We start from the raw sequence: 25,549 nt of genomic DNA, 5'->3' as shown, positions 1-25,549 counted from the left end.
TCAATTTTCATACTGATGATTTGAATGACAAGTGTGCAAAAAAACTTTTTACCATTTTGGACACATTTGAACTGTCCCAACATGTGAAAGAGACTACTCATTGTAAGGGCCACACTCTAGACCTGGTTATCACAAAGGGCCTCAATGTTTCTGATCTCTCTGTGACTGATCCTTCCTTGTCTGACCACTTTTGTGTTTTCTTTAATATATATTTTATTCCCAACATACAGACAAAATCAAATACTGTCAAAAAACGGTATATCAATGAAGAATCGTATGTACTTTTTAGAACGGCCATCTCCTTACTACCACCTCTCAACCCATGTTCTGCTGATGATCTTGTAGAAAACTTTAATTTGAAAATTTTGAAAGTCATGGATGTCATTGCACCTTACAAGGTTAAAACGATTTCTGGAAAGCAAAAGGCACCCTGGAGAAAAGCTGCTTCTGTAACAGCACAGAAAAAAGAATGCAGGAAGGTTGAACGCATCTGGCGTAAAACAAAACTTCATATTCACCATGATATCTACAAAGAGAGCCTCCGTGCCTACAATTCAGACTTAAAAAGTGCTAGAGAAACATTTTTCTCCAATATCATTAAATCCAATAATAATAATGCAAAAACCCTATTTGCAACTGTTGACAGACTGACCAACCCCCCAACACAAATTCCACCTGATCTCCATTCCATGCAGAAATGCAATGAGTTTGCAGCTTTTTATACTGATAAAATTGAAGGCATCAGACGCGCCATCAATATCTCCACTTCAAACAAAAATGTTGGACTACCACCCTGTTCAGGCAAAAGTAACATGGCAGGGATGGCATGCTTTAATGTTATTGACTCTAAAACTCTTGTGGAAACTGTTACACAACTAAAGCCATCCACCTGTTGCCTTGATTCTTTACCTACCAACCTCTTTAAGAATGTTTTTGACTGCCTAGCAATAGACATATTGCAGATAGTTAACAACTCTCTCCAGTCAGGCAACTTCCCAAAAGCCCTGAAAACTGCAGTTATTAAACCCCTTTTAAAAAAGCGGAGCCTAGATACCTCTATTATTAACAACTACAGACCAATATCAAATCTGCCCTTCATAAGTAAAATCATTGAGAAAGTTGTCCTCCAGCAACTTAATCACTTCCTGGCATCAACTGGTTGCTATGACACCTTCCAATCAGGATTTCGACCCCTGCACAGCACTGAGACCGCCCTCATTAAAGTTGTAAACGACATCCGTCTTAACACAGACTCTGGCAAAACCTCAATACTAATGCTTCTAGACCTCAGTGCTGCATTCGACACTGTAGACCAAACAATACTTTTGGACAGGTTAGAAAACTTGGTGGGGCTTTCAGGCACAGTCTTAAATTGGTTCAGATCCTACCTACAAAATAGGAACTACTTTGTTTCCATCGGCGACTTTGTATCAGAATCAACCAACGTGATGTGTGGAGTCCCACAAGGTTCGATCTTAGGACCCTCTTTATTCAACATCTACATGCTCCCACTAGGGCAAATCATGCATAATAACAATATTGACCATCATTGCTATGCTGATGACACGCAAATCTATGTATCGCTATCACCAAATGACTATCGGCCCATAGATCTGCTGTGCCAGTGCATTGGGCAAGTGAAAGACTGGATGTGCCGAAATTTCCTTCAGCTAAATGAGGATAAAACAGAGATAATTGTATTTGGTGCTAAAACGGAAAGGCTTAAAGTAACCCAACACCTTCACTCTCTGTCCCTGAAAACCTCAATCAAAGCCAGAAACCTAGGGGTTATCATGGATTCTGATTTACATTTCGAAAGTCACATCAAATCAGTTACAAAATCTGCATATTATCACCTTAAAAATGTAGCAAGACTTAGAGGGCTCATGTCCACCGAAGACTTACAAAAACTTGTACATGCCTTTATCACTAGTAAGCTTGATTACTGCAATGGTCTCCTTACAGGTCTCCCAAAACAAACTCTAAGGAAGCTTCAGCTTGTTCAGAATGCTGCTGCTAGAGTTTTAACAAAGACCAAAAAATTTGAACATATTACACCAATTCTTAAATCGTTACATTGGCTTCCTGTAGGTCAGAGAATTGATTTCAAAATCATGTTGCTAACCTATAAATCCCTACATGGTTTAGGCCCAAAATATTTAACTGATATGCTTCCACTACATAAGCCTTCTAGAACACTAAGATCTTCTGAGACCAATCTGTTAATTATCCCCAGAGTAAACACGAAACATGGGAAAGCAGGATTTAGTTACTATGCAACAAATAGCTGGAATAAACTCCCTAAGGATTTAAGACTTGCCCCAACTCTGAGCACCTTCAAAACAAGATTGAAGACTTTGATGTTTGCTTTAGCTTTCTGCTAAATCTTAAATACTTTACCTTTATTTTACTAAAATGCCTTTTTAACTTTCCCTTTATTTTCTATTTTTACCAGAAAAATACATGACATTTGCTGAGGTTGTTTGTTGTTTGCCTTTGGTTCTGGGCTAGAATATTGTAATAGATTGTCCTTAAGGTCGGGTTGTGGTCCCGACTTGGGTTCCAGAGAGTCTGTTGATCTGATCTTAAATAACTTTCAATTTAATTTTCTCACTTTCTTAAATACATTGCACTTTCCTTTTTAACTTTCCCTTTATTTTCTATTTTTACCAGAAAAATACATGATCTGATACCAGAGAGAAAGGATAAGGGTTTGAGACCAATAATCACTGAATATACGAAGAATTGTGTTTAACTCTTTTGAGAAGAGGTGTATAAGGGTTAGAGTCCTGAGTTTGTATAAGGGTTAGAGTCCTGAGTTTGTTTGTATAAGGGTTAGAGTCCTGAATTTGTATTTGTATAAGGGTAAGAGTCCTGAGCTTGTATTTGTGTAAGGGTTAGAGTCCTGAGTTTGTTTGTATAAGGGTTAGAGTCCTGAGTTTGTATTTGTATAAGGGTTAGAGTCCTGAGTTTGTGTGTGGGTGGAATTCTGAGACCGAGCTCCGTGGGAGACGTTTCCAAGTTCTGTCTGGGTTAGAGTCCTAGAATCTGGATTTGAGTTCCAGAGAAAGGACCAAGTTCCTTTAGGTCGGGTTGTAGTCCCGACTTGGGTTCCAGAGAGACTGTTGATCTGATCTTAAAAATTGCACTTTCAATTTTACTTACTAAAAAGCCTTTTTAACTTTCAATTTAATTTTCTCTTAAATACATTGCACTTTCTATTTTACTCATTTCTTTGCATATATTTTCTTTTACTTATCTATTATTTTATTTTATTGTATGACAATGTTTATATGTGAAGCACTTTGAGTCTGCCTTGTGTATGAAAAGTGCTATATAAATAAAGTTGCCTTGCCTTGCCTTGGCTTACTTTGGATCCAAAATGTGACAATGAAGCACGAAGGGGTAATTCAGAAGAGACTGACTCTGTATTCAGTATAGTCAAACTTTGTACTAAAATACTGGACTTTTCCAATAGTGTAACTACCATCTGACATTGGAGTAACATCCTTTAACATATCAACCAGTACAGTATATTAACTCACCGTTCACAGCCAGACTAGCAGAGCTCTCTGCTCCTCCTACAAGACAGGAGTAGCTGCCACTGTCCTCTGGTTTGAGGTCCTTGATGAGGAGCTGGAGCAGGCAGCCATCTTGTTTCATCTCATACTTCCTGTTGGCTCTCAGTGGCAGCCTGTTCTTCCTCCACTGCACCACCACTCGAGGCTGAGGAGGCTTAGAAAGCTCACAGGACAGAGAGGTAGTTCCTTCCTCCTCAGCCTCCACACTCTGCAGCTCCTTGTTGAACGATGGAAGGAGTTCTGGAGGAGAGATGTTTAAAGTTAATCTACACATCTTTTAATGCTAAGCAAAGATCTTCTCAGCACTTTCATAGTGCTGGCTAATCTATAGGATATCTTTATATGTATGACCGAATCCACCTCATGGTCAATAAGATATCAAACCTCTTGTACACCTTGGTACAGCTAGGTGTCATCAGCAAAGGTTTTGAACTATATTCCTGACCAGCTAAAGACATCACCAAAGATGAGCATCAACCAGGTCAACTGAATAGAGACAAAGATACATCTTTGTACAACTCTGAAGAGACACTGCACATCTGAGAACAGGACCCTCCAGGAAATACCAAGTTATGGTCAAATATGAGACCATGCAGCAGATCAACTCTATGCTTCAAACACCACCTTGTATCTAAGGAAGAGACTTTAGAATACCTGATGATCAAGAAGAGTATGAACTCACCAGTGACAGCCAGACTAGCAGAGCTCTCTGCTCCTCCTACTAGACAGGAGTAGCTGCCACTGTCCCCTGGTTTGAGGTCCTTGATGAGGAGCTGCAGCAGGCAGCCATCTTGTTTCATCTCATACTTCCTGTTGGCTCTCAGTGGCAGCCTGTTCTTCCTCCACTGCACCAACACTCCAGGCTGAGGAGGCTTAGAAAGCTCACAGGACAGAGAGGTAGTTCCTTCCTCCTCAGCCTCCACACTCTGTAGCTCCTTGTTGAACGATGGAAGGAGTTCTGGAGGAGAGATGGAAACGAAGCATTGAGATACGTTTGATTTTAGGAAGATACATATTTTGGGCAAAATCAAAGAGCTGGCCCCTTTTTTGCATGTGTTGTAATTTTCTGAATGGTTGCAGCCCATTTAGAATTCTTCAGCCAACAAATGACTTGTTACAGCTGAGTGGTACAGTTGAGCGTCATTGGCGAAACTAATGAATAACATTCGATCTCATCTGATGATGAACCAGGAGAACATTACAGAGAGAACAAGGTGATGCGTAGAGAACAGATTCTCCTCAGTTTCTGTGGAGGCAGTTCATGCCTGAGAACATGATTCTCAAGATGATGTCAAGATGTTTGGGTCCAATATGGGTCCTATGTGATCTGATGAAGGCCTTTGTAGGCCGAACCGTTATCACCAATAAATCATTCTTACCAGTGGAACTCAGAGTTTGCGGCACCTTCTTTTTATTTTTCTTACTTTGGATCCAAAATGTGACAATGAAGCACGAAGGGGTAATTCAGAAGAGACTGACTCTGTATTCAGTATAGTCAAACTTTGTACTAAAATACTGGACTTTTCGAATAGTGTAACTACCATCTGACATTGGAGCAACATCCTTTAACATATCAACCAGTACAGTATATTAACTCACCGGTCACAGCCAGACTAGCAGAGCTCTCCGCTCCTCCTACTAGACAGGAGTAGCTGCCACTGTCCTCTGGTTTGAGGTCCTTGATGAGGAGCTGGAGCAGGCAGCCATCTTGTTTCATCTCATACTTCCTGTTGGCTCTCAGTGGCAGCCTGTTCTTCCTCCACTGCACCAACACTCCAGGCTGAGGAGGCTTAGAAAGCTCACAGGACAGAGAGGTAGTTCCTTCCTCCTCCGCCTCCACACTCTGCAGCTCCTTGTTGAAGGATGGAAGGAGTTCTGGAGGAGAGATGTTTAAAGTTAATCTACACATCTTTTGATGCTAAGCAAAGATCTTCTCAGCACTTTCATAGTGCTGGCTAATCTATAGGATATCTTTATATGTATGACCGAATCCACCTCATGGTCAATAAGATATCAAACCTCTTGTACACCTTGGTACAGCTAGGTGTCATCAGCAAAGGTTTTGAACTATATTCCTGACCAGCTAAAGACATCACCAAAGATGAGCATCAACCAGGTCAACTGGATAGAGACAAAAATACATCTTTGTACAACTCTGAAGAGACACTGCACATCTAAGAACAGGACCCTCCGGGAAATACCAAGTTATGGTCAAATATGAGACCATATAGCAGATCAACTCTATGCTTCAAACACCACCTTGTATCTGAGGAAGAGTCTTTAGAATACCTGATGATCAAGAACACTATATGAACTCACCGGTCACAGCCAGACTAGCAGAGCTCTCTGCTCCTCCTACTAGACAGGAGTAGCTGCCACTGTCCTCTGGTTTGAGGTCCTTGATGAGGAGCTGGAGCAGGCAGCCATCTTGTTTCATCTCATACTTCCTGTTAGCTCTCAGTGGCAGCCTGTTCTTCCTCCACTGCACCAACACTTCAGGCTGAGGAGGCTTAGAAAGCTCACAGGACAGAGAGGTAGTTCCTTCCTCCTCAGCCTCCACACTCTCTAGCTCCTTGTTGAACGATGGAAGGAGTTCTGGAGGGGAGATGGAAACACGCATTGAGATATGTTTGATTTTAGGACAACATATATTTTGGGCAAATTCATAGATCTGGACAATTTTTTGCAAATGTTGTAATTTTGTGACTGGTTGCAGCCCATTTAAAATTCTTCAGCCAACAAATGACTTGGTACAGCTGAGTGGTACAGTTGAGCGTCATCAGCATAACTAATGAATGACATTCGATCTCATCTGATGATGAACCAGGAGAACATTACAGAGAGAACAAGGTAATGCGTAGGGAACAGATTCTCCTCGGTTTCTGTGGAGGCAGTTCATGCCTGAGAACATGATGCTCAAGATGATGTCAAGACGTTTGGGTCCAATATGGGTCCTATGTGATCTGATGAAGGCCTTTGTAGGCCGAACCGTTATCACCAATTAATCATTCTTACCAGTGGAACTCAGAGTTTGCGGCACCTTCTTTTTATTTTTCTTACTTTGGATCCAAAATGTGACAATGAAGCACGAAGGGGTAATTCAGAAGAGACTGACTCTGTATTCAGTATAGTCAAACGTTGTACTAAAATACTGGACTTTTCGAATAGTGTAACTACCATCTGACATTGGAGTAACATCCTTTAACATATCAACCAGTACAGTATATTAACTCACCGGTCACAGCCAGACTAGCAGAGCTCTCTGCTCCTCCTACTAGACAGGAGTAGCTGCCACTATCCTCTGGTTTGAGGTCCTTGATGAGGAGCTGGAGCAGGCAGCCATCTTGTTTCATCTCATACTTCCTGTTGGCTCTCAGTGGCAGCCTGTTCTTCCTCCACTGCACCAACACTCCAGGCTGAGGAAGCTTAGAAAGCTCACAGGACAGAGAGGTAGTTCCTTCCTCCTCAGCCTCCACATCCTGTATCTCCTCCTCAAAGTAAGGAGGGAGTTCTGGAGGAGAGAAGATACGGAACATCGTATTCTTATTTATGTTCGGAAGAACCTTTTCACGATACAATCTTACTGCTGGCTCATTGACAAGGTGTTAGCCCAGACATTGGACACCATATTTACAACTGGGAGTCATCAGCATAGTGATTGAATGATATTTCTTGCCAGCTGATGACACAAATCGAGATTCCCATTTCTTGCAGTCAATGGATAAATGTCACCCGAATGATCTTAGTGTCACAATTAAATCGGGACTATGCGGTACGCTCAGCTGAAAACTGCAAATGGCTTGGTTCGTAATGATATCGAGTATCACTATATCCCCGGGACCAAGAAGCTTATTCAACCAAATCCCACTAACTAATGCAAGGAATGGAGTTATGCCATGGCATGTACGTTGTACAAATTCACTTTTTTGAACTGGAGTAATAGCCTTTAAGATTACCTTTGAATCACTGCAATATGAACTCACCTTTCACAGTCAGACTAGCAGAGCTCTCTACTACTCCAACTAGGCAGGAGTAGCTGCCACTGTCCTCTGGTTTGAGGTCCTTGATGAGGAGCTGGAGCAGGCAGCCATCTTGTTTCATCTCATACTTCCTGTTGGCTCTCAGTGGCAGCCTGTTCTTCCTCCACTGCACCAACATTCCGGGCTGAGGAGGCTTAGAAAGCTCACAGGACAGAGAGGTAGTTCCTTCCTCCTCAGCCTCCACACTCTGTAGCTCCTTGTTGATAGTTGGAGGGAGTTCTGGAGAAGGGGTCGGCATTGAGATAGGTTGGTATTATAGAAATCTTTCTTTGAGGCAAAATCTTTGTGTTGTCCTTTCTGTATTTCAATGTCTAGGATGAGGCCATTGACAAGGTCCAAGGAGTTCGCCAACACTTTGAACACCTTAGTAAAAACCTGGATGCCATCAGCGTAGCAAATTAATGATGTTCTTTACCAGCTGATTACTAGAGCAGGGATGAATATAAACACTGAACAGGATAGGGCAGAGGATAGATATGTTTGGGGTACTGGAAAGACAGTACATGCCACAGAACATGATGCCCAAAGACAATATCCAGCTTTTGACAAATATGTGACCACGTACTAGGAAGAATGATTGTTTACACCATTACACAGTTTCATCAGTTTGAAATGTAACCATTATAAGATATACAAATGCACCATGTTAGATTGGGGTAATTATAAACCAATACAATGTGCTCTCACCTCTGACTGCCAAACTAGCAGAGCTCTCGACTTCTCCAACTTGACAGGAGTAGCTGCCTGTGTCCTCTGGTTTGAGGTCCTTGATGAGGAGCTGGAGCAGGCAGCCATCTTGTCTCATCTCATACTTCCTGTTGGCTCTCAGTGGCAGCCTGTTCTTCCGCCACTGCACCAACACTCCAGGCTGAGGAGGCTTAGAAAGCTCACAGGACAGAGAGGTAGTTCCTTCCTCCTCCGCCTCTGCATCATGCACCCCTTCCTGGAAGAACGGAGGCAGTTCTGGAAGAGAGAGTTGGATGCCAAGTTAAGACTTGTCATAAGAGGTGTTTGGGTCACAAGAGAATGAACATCCCAATACAATAATACATACCTCAATGAACTCAAACTCACTAACTTTTCAAAAGATACGAAATCATTGATTTATCGTGCAGGACATAGGTAAAAAAATATCAATACTATTTTTTACAAAAAGCAAACAAACATGGTATAGATACTCGTTTGGATAGGTTTTACCGTGCACAGTGAGCAGGGCATTGCCCTTCACATCGCCAGTGTCACAGGTGTATGTGCCGGTGTCCAGGAGCTCCGCGTCGTGGATGAGCAGCAGGTTCAGGTGGCCCTCCTTGCGGATCTCGTATTTGGTGCCGTGGTGGAGGGGTGCGCTGTTCCTTCTCCAGCTGACCGGGTTGGTGTCATCAGACGTGGTGCAGGAGAGGGTGGCCGTTTGCCCCTCCATGATCACGACATCCTTAGGCCGCTCCTTCAACAAAACTACATTTTGCAAAGACAATTTTGGATTTGTTAGCATGCATCGTTAAGTTAGGTCGTCCAATCATAAAGGCAGGAATCCCCTTTGACTCACACGTCCCTTTGTTTAGCATTGTCTAGAATTGTTCTGATATGATACAAGTATCGGAAATTCCTCTGATACTGCCTAAAATGCAGTATTGGGTATCGGTGAGTATGCAATTCGATACCATCACATGACAAAAAAAAAATTGTCGACAGTATGTGAACCGACTATACATTGCTGTCAACGTAAGAGAACCCTACAATCAGAACAAGTGCTATTAGTAGTTACAATGCGAGATGCGGTATCGGTATATACTCGGTATCGGCCGATAATCGGAATCGGTATCGGGAAGGAAAAAATGGTATCGGAACATCTCTACCTTTGACTCTGGGAACCACTAAGAGTTTGGCTGAGGTCCTCTCCTCGCCGATCACAAAGGCCACCTCTCCGGTCTCGTCGGGCGTGGTCATGGTGAGCACCAGGCGCTGCTGCCGCCCGTGGAAGGTCATCCGGTTCATCTCGTTCCTCTGCAGCGGGCTAGAGCACAGCCACCACTCGCCTTCGCTCACGTCGGCGTGGCTCAGCTCGCACACGAACGCCGCGTCCTCGCCCGCCGTCACCGTCCGGTCCTGCAGCCCCGAGACGATCCGCACGCGCTCTGTGGAGGGAGAACGGTCTGGGTCAGTGGGTCTCACATGGGGGTATGTGCACCCCTAGGGGTACTTTGGAGTACTGCGGGGGGTACTCCTGAAAATGTATTAAAAAATAGAATAGCAAAGTCAATTGTGAAAGCTAGACAAAATAAATTTGAGAAAATGGACAAGTGGTTGAAACGTAAATCTGACGACAAGGAGAAAGGAGTATCCTGGAAAAAGTAAGCGCATCCAGAAGAACCAAAATGTCATCAATTTCAGGAGGAATGTAAGGGATTCACCTCTGCATGCTCTGACCCTCCCCTGGCGTTGGGCTTCTTTTGTGGGGAGAAATGAGTCTTCACTGAATTAATAATTGACTCATCTCGGAGACCGGAGAGAACCTCTGATTTACAGCATTAGGTCAGGATTTTCTATCGTCTCTTCAGAAATGGCCGAGGTCCGGACCTCAGTGACCTCAGTGGCTGGCTACCGGTCCACCTACCCCTCACGATGAGCCGGGCGGCGGTCTTCTTGCCCCGGGTGATGCAGCAGTACTCCCCGGCGTCCTCTCGACCCACACCCTGGATCTCCAGGGTGTGGGTGAAGCCCTCCTTCCTGATGAGGCACCGGCCTCCCGGCTCCACCGTGGTGTCGTTCTTCTTCCAGGTGACCGGGACGTTGGCGCTGGAGATCTCGCAGCAGAGCACGGCCGTCTTGCCCTCCGTCACCTCCACCCGGCTCTCCAGCTCCTTCTCGATGTACACCGACGCTGCAGCTGGAGGGAGGAAGGAGGCCAGATGTTTCTGACGCCACTTTGGGGGCGCCGGTTTTCACACATCGGAAGACACAGGTAGATCGCAAAGCTGGGGCCTTGAATATGTGACGTCATTACATTTTTATGAACATTTTGTACGATAACGCAGAAAAAAAGGGTTATAGGGAAAGGATTAGGGCCACATGGGAATTTAATTTGAGTTCTGAGATTAAAATCAGAATTCTGAGATTAGGTACATTTTGTAATGTATCTGATAATGTGTGCATAACGTAGGATTGAGGACAAGGTATTTTTGCTGAGTTTTGAGGATATTAAAAACAACCCCACTGATGTTATGTTGACCACAAGACTCAAGACAACAAGACAACAAGACTCCAGACAACAAGACAACAAGACTCCAGACAACAAGACTCCAGACAACAAGACTCCAGACAACAAGACAACAAGACTCCGGACAACAAGACTCCAGACAACAAGACAACAAGACTCCAGACAACAAGACTTCAGACAACAAGACAACAAGACTCCAGACAACAAGACAACAAGACTCCAGACAATAAGACAACAGGACTCCAGACCCGTACGGGGACCCCCTACCTCTGACGTTGACCTCGGCCATGGTCCTCTGCTCTCCCAGGATGCAGCTGTACTCGCCCACGTCCTCGGGCTGGATGTTCCTGATGTGCAGCTCTGCCGAGGTGCCGCTGAGCACCGTCTGGTAGCGTCCGCCGGGCTCCAGCCGGTCCTCCCCCTTCCACCACTCCACCGGGACGCCGGCCTTGGACAGCTCGCAGCGCAGGGCCACGTCCCCGCCCTCACGCGCCTCCTGGTTCTTCAGCCCCGTCTTGAACGTGATGGGGATCGCTGAAAGGGGGAGGGGAGGGAGGGGGGGAGGGGAGGGGAGGGAGGGAGTAGAGGGGAGGGGGGGAGGGGAGGAAGGGGAGGAGAGGGAGGGAGGGGAGGGAGGGGAGGGATGGGAGGGAGGGGAGGGGGGGAAGGAGGGAGGGAGGGAGGGGAGGGATGGGAGGGAGGGGGGGAGGGGGAGGAGGGAGGAGAGGGAGGGAGGGAGGAGAGGGAGGGGAGGGGGGGAGGGGGGAAGGAGGGAGGGGAGGGGGGGAGGGAGGGGGGAGGGGAGGGATGGGAGGGAGGGGGGGAGGGGGAGGAGGGAGGGAGGGAGGAGAGGGGGGAAGGAGGGAGGGGAGGGGGGGAAGGAGGGGGGAGGGGAGGGAGGGAGGGAGGGGAGGAAGGGGAGGGAGAGAAGGGAGGACTTTAGCCTTCGTTTATTCATTCAATCATTATCGTTAGTGGATTATATTCAATTCAGTTTTATTTTTATAGCCCTTACTCACAGGTACAGTCTCAAAGGGCTTAACGGGCCATCTATTTTATTATCCCCCCCTGACCCCTATGACCCTAGCCCTGAGAGGTCAAGATCTCCCTTTTATTATGGGATTGCTTGTTTATTTATTCTTCATAATTTCCAAACTATACCAATATAACTGTGTACTGTCTGAGGAAAAAAGTCCAGCAGTGGAATACTTCAGATTAACTCATAGATATCCAGTGAATCACACAGAGGTGTATCTATCTATCTCTATCTCTGTCTTTCGAATCTTGAATCTAAACAGAGATTCAAGCTTCAGGAGTTTCATTTGTCAAATGCATACAAGAATGCAGTGAACTGTAAAAGTGACTTTGCCGCAGAAGCAGCGGTCTCCTTACGGGTGACGGTGAGGTTGGCCGTGGTCAGGGCGTCGCCGTAGACGCAGCAATACACCCCGCTGTCCTCCAGCAGGGCGTTCCTGACCGTCAGCTCCATCACGCCCTCCCTCCGTCTGACCTGGTGCCTCAGGCCGCTCTTCAGGACCTCCAGCCCCCTCCTCCACTCGGCCGCCAGGCCCGGCCTGGAGAGCTCACAGCTCAGGGTGACGCTGCTCTCCTCCTCCACCTGCTGGTTCCTCAGCTTCACCTTGAAGGTGATGGGGGGAGCTGGGGGGCGGAGCGGGACAACGCTGAGGAACATGGCCACGAGGTGGAGCTCCGAACCAGGTCATGCACGGTGTGGATGTTTAGGAAGATGACTGAAGATGTGATGAGGATGTAAGGTGAGACCTTTTAGACGTTATGATGTAGTAGATACCATGTGGATTTAAATTACCTTGACGTCTGGAATGCATTTATTATTAAATCAATTATGCATAGTTCATTTATTAATTTTGAGTATTTTATTTGATGTAATAACAATTATTATATAAAATCTTTTTACTTCTTAGTACTTTTTATATCAATGAAAAAATCGATTCAAAATAACAAAAAATCAAAATGTTAGACTCTGAGGCAACTTTAATCTTTTACCTTTCACCTTTACAAACATTTAAAACATGGGTGAACACCTCATCCCAGCGATACCTTACCTGTGACGGTGAGCTGGGCGGTGGACTGTCCGTCCTGGCTCTTACAGGTGTACTTGCCCGCGTCGCTCTCCTCTGCGCTGAGGATGACCAGCTTGGTGTAGGGCCCCTCCTGCCTCATCTCGTACTTGTCCCCCGGTCTGAGCACCGTCCGGCCCTTCGTCCAGTCCACGGGGGCCCCGGGCCGGGACAGCTCACAGCAGAGCACGGCCCGGCCCCCCTCCCTCACCGACACCGGCTCCACCTCCTTGGTGAAGGTGACAGGGAGGGCTGAGGGACGTCCCGGGAATACAGGTCAGATACATCTGTCTCTGTGCGTTTTGGTTACAGCTGTAAGACCTTTGTGTTTGGAACATGGATATATTTGCAGACTAACAAGTGAACCAACAATTGAATCAACAAACTAGCTAGTGAACCAACAAGTGATCAAAGGGAACTTAAAGGTAATTTGGATGGTAACCTTAATATCCATATGGTTAATATATATCACCCACTAACGAACTGTGAACTAACGAACCGTACGTATCCCCCACCAGAAGGACCCCTTCCTGTACTTTGAGGTCAGCTGAGGCAGGGGTACACTAACCACCACCAAGCTATACTGAACCCCACCAGACAGTACTAAACCCCACCAGACTGTACTAAACCCCACCAGACTATACTAAACCCCACAAGACTGTACTAACCACCACCAAACCGTACTAAACCCCACCAGACTGTACTAACCACCACCAAACCGTACTAAACCCCACCAGACTGTACTAAACCGCACCAGACCGTACTGAACCCCACCAGACCCTACTGAACCCCACCAGAGGCACCCCCTCCCTCGGACCGTACTGAACCCCACCAGAGGCACCCCCTCCCTCGGACCGTGCTGAACCCCACCGGAGGCACCCCCTCCCTCGGACTGTACTGAACCCCACCAGACCGTACTGAACCCCACCAGAGGCACCCCCTCCCTCGGACCGTACTGAACCCCACCAGACCGTACTGAACCCCACCAGAGGCACCCCCTCCCTCGGACCGTACTGAACCCCACCAGACCGTACTGAACCCCACCAGAGGCACCCCCTCCCTCGGACCGTACTGAACCCCACCAGACCGTACTGAACCCCACCAGACCGTACTGAACCCCACCAGACCGTACTGAACCCCACCATACCGTACTGAACCCCACCAGACCGTACTGAACCCCACCAGACCGTACTGAACCCCACCAGACCGTACTGAACCCCACCAGACCGTACTGAACCCCACCAGACCGTACTGAACCCCACCAGACCGTACTGAACCCCACCAGACCGTACTGAACCCCACCAGACGGGCCCCTACCTCTGACGGTGAGGTCGGCGGAGGTCAAGGCTTCCCCGGCGCTGCAGCTGTACTCGCCGGCGTCCTCCAGGACCACCCTGCGGACCACCAGCTCGGCCAGCCGGCCCTCGGCCCGCAGCTCGTAGCGCCGGCCCTCCCTCAGCAGCTTGGCGTTCCGCCGCCACTCCACCGCCACGCCCGCCTTGGACAGCTCGCAGCGCAGGCTCACGCTGCCCTCCTCCACCGCCTCCTGGCTCTTCAGCTTCAGCCGGAAGCTCACCGGGACCGCTGGGGGGGGGCGCATTTTGAACACACAATTCAATTCTTAAATCCTGCTTACACAGAAAGCAGGATTTCTTTTAATTTATTAAACTGAATTTAATTTTGAAAATTGTGAATTTTTTTTGTTTTGTTAACCGGTAAACGCGGTGAACCGGTAAACAGGTAAACGCTGTGAACCGGTAAACAGGTAAACGCTGTGAACCGGTAAACAGGTAAACGCTGTGAACCGGTAAACAGGTAAACGGTGTGAACCGGTAAACAGGTAAACGCTGTGAACCGGTAAACGCTTTGAACCGGTAAACGGTTGGAACCGGTAAACGCTGTGGTAACCCGGCATGGTGAGCGAACCACCACCTCCCAAAACAGGACACAACTTTGCTGGGCAAAAGGCATGTTTAATCCAAAATCAAACAAAGTCTCATACTGAAAATAATACAACAACGAAAAAACCTGGGAGGAATCGACGGTCCTGTCCCCCGTGGGTGGAACCCCGTCCCCCACGAGGACCGGTCTCTCTGTGCAGGAGCTCCAGGGCTGGGAGAGCGCCGAATGAGTAGAGAAGCAGACTATTGAAGCCCTGCTTCTCAACCTGTTCCTCATGCTCTGCATGTCCTTAATTGGCCCGCTTTGAACCGGTAAACGCAGAGAACCGGTAAACGCTTTTAACAGGTAAACGCAGTGAACCGGTAAACGCTCTGAAACGCTCTGAACCGGTAAACGCTTTTAACAGGTAAACGCAGTGAACCGGTAAACGCTTTTAACCGGTAAACGCTTTTAACCGGTAAACGCTTTTAACAGGTAAACGCAGAGAACCGGTAAACGCTTTGAACCGGTAAACGCAGTGAACCGGTAAACGCTCTGAAACGCTCTGAACCGGTAAACGCTCTGAACCGGTAAACGCTCTGAACCGGTAAACGCTCTGAACCGGTAAACGCTCTGAACCGGTAAACGCTCTGAACCGGTAAACGCTCTGAACCGGTAAACGCTCTGAACCGGTAAACGCTGGCCCCCCCCAGCGCTCACCGGTGATGTCCAGGGTGGCGGCGGTCCTCAGCTCCCCACACACGCACGCGTAAGCCCCGCTGTCCTCGGGCCGGCCCCGTCTGATGAGGAGCTGCTGGAGCGTCCCGGTGCTCCTGAGCTGGTACCGGTCCCCGCTGCTCAGGGGCCCGTCGCCCCGCAGCCACTGGACCGGGGCCCCGGGGGCCCGGGACAGCTCGCACTGCAGGGTCAGGGGGCCGCCCTCCTCCGCGTGGACCCCCCGCAGCTCCTGGACGAAGGTTAGGGGGGGCTCTGGAGATGGGGGGGGGTATCGTGTTATATCGTTTCTAAGAAGATTGTTTTTGGGAGGAACATTTATCTGGAAAACCCATTGAAAAAAAAAACATTTTTATAATTTTACATGTTAAATTTTTTCTATATATTATATAACGTATGATTGTTGTATTTTATATACATTTTTATAAAATTCTTATGATTATCTAATCATACTTTTAGACATTTTTCAATTCATTGTATTTAACATGATATTGTATATTTTATATAAATTGTATCATTCTTTTGGATTTTGTGTGTAATTTTTTTTTTTTAAATCTTCATTAAAATTATTTAATTACAAAATAATTATGTTGACATGCTAATCCTTACATTCTTTCCAGAATTGTGTTTCTTGGTCCCATGTTTCATTGACTCGACTAAAACTCCATCATCTACCTTTAACCCTGGCTTCATAAGGACCAGGTACCTCTAACCTACTTTGAGGTCTGCTGTCCCACTCACCGTTCACCCCCAGCCGGGCCGTGGTCCTGTGCTCCCCGCAGACACACGAGTACTCCCCGCCGTCCTCCGGGGCCAGCTCCACGATCCGCAGCTCCACCTGCAGCTCCTTCATCCTCATCTGGTACTTCCCTCCCTCCCACAGCGGCTCCTCCTCCCTCCTCCACTCCACCGCGGCGGCCGGTTTGGTGAGCTCACAGTGGAACACGACGCTGGCGCCCTCAGTTCCCTCCACGTCCACCAGGGGCCGCTGGAAACACGGGGGAAGACCTGGCCGGGAGACCCAACACGGAAGAGTTAAGGCCGAGACCAGACTTAACATTTGAATTACGTAAGAGTGTATTCTGGTCCCTCAGATGGACAACAGGGATGTGGTTGGGTGGGGAGGAGCACTCTAATGATCGTGGTAATGTGAGGGAAAACAAACACATTTGGGAAAACAAACAAAATGGCGACACGTTTGTACAAAAATACAAGAGACTCTGATCAAATGATAGAGTGATGGTTAGGGTCTGTTGGTGTTATAAATCAATGGCTGCTGCGGTTGTTCTAAATATAGCATCATCAGATGAACAACATTACAGCTTCAGTATACAAAAGGCATTCAGGATTACATATGATATATATTTACACTTACTAGACCTGTAAACAAGGGTTGAAAACAAATAAATGCACTAATTAGTGACCTTAGTGCGAACATGAATATGCGGAACTCATTTGACCCGAATCAAGATGTCTACGGTGATAATGACAGAGAGCATGAGCTGGAGAAGAGTTGTGATGAAGGGGAATTCTTCATTGACTGGAATGTAATGGGAACGGAAAACAAATGTATTGTGACATTTATTCCTCTAGCATGTGGGAAGGGAATGATCAACCATATCTCCATGGCATGGTTTAGTGAGGAAGGCATGAACCAGTATGAACCAGTATGAACCTCTGTTAGGTCTACTGTTTTAAATAGTTTTTACTGTTTTTACTCTGTTTGAGCTGACTTCTCCTGCGTCTGCGTTGCGCTGACTCTGTTGAAATCAGAAAATCCAGGAAAAATCAATTCACCAAAAAGCATGAGTTAGTCAAACTGCACCATATTCAATAACAGAGTCCAACACACATTACATTTTCACATCCACTTATGCACAACCTTTTAAATGTTACAATGATGGCATAACGTATATATCCCCAATCTCCTGTCTGGAATAAATAAAGTACAACTCATCCTCTCTTATCTGATGCATCGGTGACATGATCATTACAAATGTAATGGAAATGTCCTGTTGAGATGTAGACATTTTAAAAGACATGTTGTTCTCAAGACACTAAGACACTGTGTCTTGCCACTGTGACCTCGCTCATTATCTACAGTAATCATTTCAGTGTTTGTACCGTGCTGATCGCCCCTGGGGGGTACTGAGTCTGGGAGACAGCCTGGGCTGGCTCACAGCTGTACCACACGCAGAGCACTGGTGGTATTCCTATCTGCAGCTGGGCTCTCAAGGGCCTTTCCCTGCTTTAACACTCAAGTGTGACCACTGTTGAGTACAGCGCCTTAGCTTTGAACGCCTGGCGTGCTGAGTGGTCTCCCTGCAGAGGCTACTCCTTTGCATCTTTGTTGTACACGGGGAATGGGTTAACCTCACAATCGTTAAGAGCTTGGCACTTGGTTCTATGGACATCCTTCCTGTACCGACAGCGATATATCGTTGTTTCTCTTCCTTCTGACAAAATGTACTTATTGTAAGTCGCTTTGGATAAAGGCATCTGCTAAACGCCCTAAATGTAAAGGTAAAATGTAAATGTGAATTTCACTACTTTTCTTTTATACTATTTGTACCTTTTTTTTTTTACAATCAACTCTTTAGGGTTAGTCTGAGTTAAGTTGCAAACACAGTTAGACGAAGACCTCCCCCCCCCCCACGTCGCCCCTCTCCCCGCCTGCCTTACCTGTGACGGTGAGCTGGGCGGTGGACTGTCCGTCCTGGCTCTTACAGGTGTACTTGCCCGCGTCGCTCTCCTCTGCGCTGAGGATGACCAGCTTGGTGTAGGGCCCCTCCTGCCTCATCTCGTACTTGTCCCCCGGTCTGAGCACCGTCCGGCCCTTCGTCCAGTCCACAGGGGCCCCGGGCCGGGACAGCTCACAGCAGAGCACGGCCCGGCCCCCCTCCCTCACCGACACCGGCTGGAGCTCCCGCCTGAAGGTCACCGGGAGAGCTGGGGACGGAAGGGGCACCAGGGGGTAAGGGGCCCTGACGGGTCAGGAAGGAGAGGGGCTGGAGGGGTAAGGGGCCCTGACGGGTCAGGAAGGAGAGGGGCTGGAGGGGTAAGGGGCACCAGGGGTAAGGGGCCCTGACGGGTCAGGAAGGAGAGGGGCTGGAGGGGTAAGGGGCCCTGACGGGTCAGGAAGGAGAGGGGCTGGAGGGGTAAGGGGCACCAGGGGTAAGGGGCCCTGACGGGTCAGGAAGGAGAGGGGCTGGAGGGGCGCGTTTGGGGTTGGTTTGGGGTTGATTTGGGTTCGATAAGGGTTTGATTTGTGTTGGATTTGTATTTGAATGGTGTTGGATTAAAGATTGACTTGGGTTTGACTTGGGTTCATTTGGGCCTGATTTGGGTTTAATTTAAGTTTGATTTGGGTTTAAATGTGTGTGATTGTGTCCAGGTGCCTTTGTTCTGGGATTTGATTCTTAGTTAAACATCCTAATTTCAGGATGTTCTATTGATTCAGGAATTTCAACATTTCCTCTAACAATGGATAAAAGTGATGCAATATTGATCGATTGATTGAACATTGGGTTTTGGTTATGATGATCAAACGTGTCTTTATCACTATTTCATTAGGAGACTTGCTGCTCCAGGCCTCTTTGAAGACCCGTTGGCACATGAACAGACCTCGGACAAAATCAAAGTTCAGCTCAACTTCCACCATGGATTTCCTCGGAATCTAATCTCAGCAAAGATCAAACAGTAAACGATGTGCGTCTCATCTTAAGGGATCTCTGCTCTACGGCCCCCCAGAAAAACAAAGAGCTGACTAAAGCACCGCCCAGCGAGGCCACCTGAGGCGTACGTTTGACGGTGAGCTGCGCGCTGGTCCTCTCCTCCCCGACGGAGCAGCTGTACTGCCCCGCGTCCCCCAGGTGGAGCTGCAGGACGGTCAGCTGGGCCGCGCGCCCCTCCTGGCTCATCCGGTACTTCCCCCGGGACACCTCCTCGGTGAGCACCTGCTCGCCGCGGCGCCACTCCACGGCCACGCCCTTCTTGGAGAGCTCGCAGCGCAGCGTGGCGCTGCCGCCCTCCTCCCCCTCCTGGATCCGCAGGCGCGCCCGGAACGTCGCCGCCACCGCTGGGACGAGAGGGGTCACGAACCGATGTCAAGAACACAAAGAATATACGTAGACTAATGAATGCACACGCGTTAAGGAGCAGGTATGAGTTCGGCTGCCAGCTTGTTCCATGATGCCTACGGGAAGACTTTGAGGTTCGAACCCAGACCTTTAAAGGTCCCATGTCATGCCACCCAGGTGTGAGGTTTTGGAAAACTGCCCCTTATGACATCCCAGGTGGGCGTGTCCACCTAGCTGTGTGTTGGATGGATCAGTCTACCAGCCTACCCAGTGGACTGTAGCAAACGTTGCTCATCTCTCCGTCACACATCTAGGTGGACACGCCCACCCGTGATGTCATAAGGGGCCGATTTCCAAAACGGCTTGTAGCGGTTAATCACACCACACCTGGTGGCATGCCATGCGACGTGTAAGCCTGGAAGTCAAACACAACCACCCCTATCCCACCCTTTGCTTATTAACTTATTTAAAGGGGTGATATCATACCACCAGATATGAGTGTGGATGGTATTCTGTCCACCTAGATGTATGCTGGATAGATCAGTCTACAAGCCCACTGGGTGGGCTTGTAGACTGATCTGTCCAGCATACATCTAGGTGGACACGCCCACTAGTGCTGTCCCTTGGACAACAGGTAAAGGCAGATTCCCAGACAGCTTGTGATGGCTAACCACACTCAAACCTGGTGGCATGATATGAGTACCATCCCCATGAAAATGAACACAACAAACATGTCTGAGGATGCAACAGGTGCTCTGTCTTCGTCCAGGCCCCCCTCTCCCTCCATCAGCCCGACCTACCCACGACCTTCACCGTGGCCTTGGTCCTCATCTCCCGGCACACACACGTGTAGACGCCGCTGTCCTCGGGGACGGCGTCTCTCAGGATCAGCTCCTGCAGCGCCCCCCTCTGCTTGATCAGGAACTTCTCCCCGTGCTGCAGCAGGAACCCCCCCTGGCTCCACTCCACGGGCACACCCGGCCGGGAGGTCTCGCACTGCAGGGTGGCGTTCTGCCCCTCCTCCACACGCACGCTCTGCAGCTTCTGTCTGAAGGACACGGGCAGCGCTGGGGGACGAGGAGGGGGTCAGCTTATCGGGTTATTGTGATGAGGGCAACCCAGAGACAGGGACATCATGGTGGAGACAAAATGTACATATCTGGCTCAGGCAATTTGAACTCCTTCTATTATAACAACTGTATTCTTAAGCCCTTTGGCATATGTAATAATGAGTGTTCTTAATGCAAACATGAATATGCAGTACCCATTTTACCTGATAAATACATTGGTTTTGTTTATTATTTTAAACTACGTTTTTTATTTTAAACTTTATTAATTTAAACTCTTAAAATTTCCCCGTGTGGACTGTGACTCGTCCCTTTGAGTCTTTCGATTGATTAGATATAGATCATATCCATAACAACATCTAACCCCATTAAGAATACTCCCCTCTATAGCGTAGCTGAGCTCCATGAACCCAGCAGCAGCAGCAGCCTCCTACCGTTGACGGTCAGCGTGGCGGTGGACTCGATGTTCCCGCAGACGCAGGTGTAGACGTTGCTGTCCTCGGGCGTGACGTCCAGGACCTTCAGCTCCGCGTGCACGTCCCGGTGCCTGATGTGGAACTTGTCCCCGTGATCGAGGACCTCCTCGTCACCCCCCCGCCGCCACGCCACGCCGGGGCCGGCCTTGGAGAGCTCGCAGCGGAAGGTGGCGCTGCCGCCCTCCTCCATCATGACGTTCCTCAGCTTCTGCTTGAAGGTCAGGGGCAGCGCTGAGGAACCACACGACCAAGGTCACCACGACGGGTTCAAACACGTTGAAAAGTTGGGTTTTACACATTTTTAGTACTTCTCCGTCCTCGTTCGGTCCTCTTCTTTTGCCATCGCCATTTTACCTTTTCTTCAATTTATTTCTGCTAACTACAATGCCTGCCGTATTCCTTGGAGGATTACTAGGAGCAATAAGTCAACTTGATGAACCAAGCTGTTGAGAACAGCATAGTAATTTAAAAAATGTTCTCCAAAATCAACAAAAGAGTTACGGTCTATTGTTTTTATCATTTCATGAATAAGCAGGTAAGAACTGGTATCCAGCTCAGGTCTGGTATCAGCTCTTCAAACCCAGAACGTTTTATTTGGCAGTCGCTCCACCTACCCACAATGCACCTTATATGATAGTTCAGATCAGAGCAGACACACACCGCTGAGATACATGCAATAAGTACAGCACTATGCTTGTTATAGTATAGCATACCTTAGAACCATAACGCATGCATTTGAAGTGTGCATCCGCTCTCATGCATTACGACCCCAACGTCCCCCATTAAGACCGATCAGCATCACTTCTCCTCCTGCTCCTCCTCCTCCTCCTCCTCCTCCTCCTGCTCCTCCTGCTCACCGATGATGGTCACCGTAGCGGACGTCTTCTGATCGGCGCACACACAGCTGTACACGCCGCTGTCCCGCGGCAGCGGCCTCCAGAGCAGCAGCTCCTGGCCCGTCTCCCGGCGCCTGATCTGGTGCCTAATCCCATTCCTCAGCAGATCATCCCCTCTCTTCCACTCCACCGCCACGCCGGCCTTGGAGAGCTCGCAGCGCAGAGTCACGCTGACGCCCTCGTCCGCCTGCACGGGCTTCAGGGGCTGCGTGAACGTGATGGGGATGGCTGGGGGGGAGGGGAAGAGGCAGAGGGGAACGGGGCCGTTCAGGAACCGCTCAGAACCCGTTCAGAACCCGTTCAGAACCCGTTCAGAACCCGTCGGGGAACGGTTGGGAAACTGTTCTGAAGGGGTTCAGAATCCGTTCTGAACCGGTTCAGAACCCGTTCAGAACATGTTTCGGGAACCGGTTCAGAGCCGGTTCGGAACCCGTTCGGAACCCGCTCAGAGCTGGTTCAGAACCCGCTCGGAACCAGCTCGGAACCTGTTCAATAGACGTTCAGAAGCCGCGCAGAACCCGTTCATAGCCCTTCCGAACCAGTTCAGAAACTCGCTCATAACCAGTTCAGAAACCTGCTCGGAACTCGTTCTGAACCCGTTCAAAACACATTTAAGAAAACGGGATCCATTTAAGAACTGAATTTTCAGAATCCGTTGAGAATCCGTTCGGAACCCGTCCACGATGCACCGTGTCAGTCGTGTAGCTGTAGGCACCTGTTACCTGAAGCTCTGAGTGAAAGTGAAGTCATAGGGAAACATAAAGGAGCAGATAAGGGTTCTCGTTGTGACACACTAACTATATGAAACTATTCGCCACTTAATTAATTAGCAGACATGTTTATCCACAAAGAAACCTCCACAAAGTCATTAACTGGAATTATCTCATCGGCATTTAAAAACATCATGAATGAATCATGAATGATCTAATTAGGAGTTAACGCTCAGTGTGGAGGAGTGTGTCTGTGGGTGATTAGGGTTAGAAAAAAAAAACTCAGCAAAGTGACTGAACTCTTTGAACACGAGCTGTCCTCACCGATGACTCTGAGGCTGGCGCTGGTGACGTGCTCTCTGCAGAGGCAGCTGTAGACCCCCGAGTCCTGGGGCATGAGGGCCGCCACCGTCAGGAAGATGGCCGTCTTCTTGTGCTTCATGGCGTACTTGTCGCCGGCGCGGAGGTTCTCCTGGCCCCGCCGCCAGTGGTACAGGACCCCGGGCAGGGAGTACTCACAGCTCAGGGTCACGGCCTCGCCCTCCCGCGCCTCCAGGTCCTGGAGCGGCTGGGTGAACTCTGCGGGGATGGCTGGAGGACGACAGGAAAGGAGACGGAACTAGAGAAGGGCGTCGGCCATTTTGGATCTTTGAAGGTAAATGTTAATTGTTAAACATGTCACCATTTCACTTCAACTTTCAATTAGTATTTTTGTTTTCTTTCTTTCATTGTTTCGCTTTTGTTAGATTTTTACTGTTTACTCAAACTTGCAATTTTTGTATGATTATAACGAGATCGTAGCTAAAAGTACCTTGGACATATCTGTGGTCAATAATGATGATAGTAATTTTTTTTCAGATCCTATAAATGATATATTCTACAAATAAACTCCCTCTAAACCCCTCCCACTCCCTCTAAACCCCACCCACTCCCTCTAATCCCCACCCACTCCCTCTAAACCCCTCCCACTCCCTCTAAACCCCTCCCACTCCCTCTAAACCCCTCCCACTCCCTCTAAACCCCTCCCACTCAGGCCCTCCAGTATGCCTAGCTATGCTTTGCTTAACTTTGCTAATAACACAATTGACATACTTGTATGGAATAAATCTAAAAGTGAGCAACACAACGTCGACAGTCACAGAACCCAATATATTCCTTCCCCGTAGGCCCTCGACACTGACACTATGCATGGTAATGGTAGCCAATAATTATGCTTCAACAATCAATAATCGATCAATTTCAGTGATCATTCACCTTTGACCCTGACGACCGCCCGGGTGGTGACGGATCCGGCGCTGCACTCGTAGACGCCGCCGTCGCCGCCGCTGACCTCCCGGATGGTCATCCGTGCCTCGCAGCCCGAGCGCACCGCGAAGTAGCGCGAGGAGTTCCACATCTGGCAGCCGTCCTTGTACCACAGGATGTGACACGGCTTGGAGGTGACGCAGCACAGCGTTAGGCCGCCGCCCTCCACGGCCTCGCAGTCCTCCAGGGACTTGATGATGGTCGGGCGTCGCTCTGGTGAAGACATGAGTCAAACCGACCACGAATCAGCGGTGGAAGCCCATGTATCGGCTACGGCTCATGTCCAATAGCAGCTGATGTGGACCATTTATTTAGCTGATTCTTTATCCATCATGGTCATTCGGAAGCAGGTAAGGGTTAGGCATCTTGCTATTTACATTTACACATAGGGCATTTGGCAGACGCTTTTATCCAAAGACTTACAATAAGTACATTTGTCTGAAGAAGGAGGAACAGCAAGATATCTCAGTCGGCACAGTAATGATATTCATAGAACCAAGTGCCAAGCACTCACAATCACTAGGTTAACCCATTCCCAGTATACAACAAAGATAGCTAGGGTAAGATGCTACACAAGGCTTATTACTATTTTTAAGTGCAAGAAAGTACAACATACAATAAGTGTTTAAGAGTTGTGGATCGGGCTGGGGGGGGGGCTTTTCAGAGTCTAAATGAACTCTGAACAAGTGAGTCTTATAATATTGTGAAGTGCTATTGGACGCCTACAGGTAAGCTGTGGACATGGAGGGATCGAACCCGGTTCCTCCCGGCCGGGTCTCGGCCCACTGACCTCTGACGAGCAGCGAGGCGTAGGACCTCTTGTCCCCGGCCTCGAAGGAGATGGTGCCGCTGTCCTTGCGGGCCAGCTGTCTGAAGGTGAGCATGTGGAGGCCCCCCTGCATCGCCTGGATCTCGTTGAGCTCGTTGGTGTACAGCAGGGTCTCGTCCAGGTACCACTTCACCGACACCAGGTCGCTGGGGCAGATGCGGCAGCGGAAGGTGACGGTGTCGCCCTCCAGGCACTCCGAGTCCTCCAGCTCGTCCAGGATCAGCACCCGCTGACCTGTGACCGGGAGGGAGGAACGCCGGGGTCAGCGGGAGGAACCGTCGGACCCCTTTCAGAGGACGCTTTCATCCATGTCGCTAAGTATAATCAATGTCACTCATGTGCGTTGGGTTCAAGAAATGTGTCTCGGTCAGGAAGTACCCAGGCAGACCGTCAGACACCAGGGTTCAAACCATTTCAGCTGGGACTGGAAGTGAAATACCCTTACCATAACTCAAAGGGAGGTTCAAAATCAGATTATAAGTGGTTAAAAACGTTTGAATGTTCGATTTTAAGTCTGAATATTGAAGAACATTGAACCCTCCCCTCTGTTGACCATCAAAACAGCCTCACCTGTTGAGCTTTGACCCTAAAGCCCCTCAACCGGCTGACCTTTGACCCATGAAACCAGCCCACC

At 48.4% G+C, this 25,549-nt stretch overlaps 1 protein-coding gene across 1 annotated transcript in view; it reads right to left on the bottom strand.

The window, feature by feature from the left end:
- The window catches only part of obscna (obscurin, cytoskeletal calmodulin and titin-interacting RhoGEF a), a 75,122-nt gene that overhangs the window by 35,593 nt on the left and 13,980 nt on the right, over positions 1-25,549 (bottom strand). The window contains exons 14-37 of the mRNA XM_030372245.1: positions 24,877-25,149; positions 24,036-24,299; positions 23,106-23,372; positions 22,033-22,299; positions 21,134-21,406; positions 20,433-20,699; positions 19,356-19,631; positions 18,236-18,502; positions 16,295-16,561; positions 15,539-15,808; positions 14,255-14,521; positions 12,923-13,189; positions 12,231-12,497; positions 11,106-11,372; positions 10,236-10,508; positions 9,478-9,756; positions 8,819-9,076; positions 8,309-8,584; positions 7,565-7,840; positions 6,817-7,092; positions 5,901-6,176; positions 5,181-5,456; positions 4,264-4,539; positions 3,546-3,821 (exon numbers count right to left, since the gene is read on the bottom strand). Of these exons, the coding sequence (XP_030228105.1) occupies positions 3,546-3,821; positions 4,264-4,539; positions 5,181-5,456; positions 5,901-6,176; positions 6,817-7,092; positions 7,565-7,840; positions 8,309-8,584; positions 8,819-9,076; positions 9,478-9,756; positions 10,236-10,508; positions 11,106-11,372; positions 12,231-12,497; positions 12,923-13,189; positions 14,255-14,521; positions 15,539-15,808; positions 16,295-16,561; positions 18,236-18,502; positions 19,356-19,631; positions 20,433-20,699; positions 21,134-21,406; positions 22,033-22,299; positions 23,106-23,372; positions 24,036-24,299; positions 24,877-25,149 (6,501 nt within the window). The remainder of the gene's footprint in view (positions 1-3,545; positions 3,822-4,263; positions 4,540-5,180; positions 5,457-5,900; positions 6,177-6,816; positions 7,093-7,564; positions 7,841-8,308; positions 8,585-8,818; positions 9,077-9,477; positions 9,757-10,235; positions 10,509-11,105; positions 11,373-12,230; positions 12,498-12,922; positions 13,190-14,254; positions 14,522-15,538; positions 15,809-16,294; positions 16,562-18,235; positions 18,503-19,355; positions 19,632-20,432; positions 20,700-21,133; positions 21,407-22,032; positions 22,300-23,105; positions 23,373-24,035; positions 24,300-24,876; positions 25,150-25,549) is intronic.

The sequence above is a fragment of the Gadus morhua genome, chromosome 12 (genome assembly GCF_902167405.1).
Source record: "Gadus morhua chromosome 12, gadMor3.0, whole genome shotgun sequence".
NCBI lineage: Eukaryota > Metazoa > Chordata > Actinopteri > Gadiformes > Gadidae > Gadus > Gadus morhua.
The sequence above is the reverse complement of the archived record's forward strand: the minus strand, read 5'-3'. Positions and strand labels throughout refer to the sequence as shown.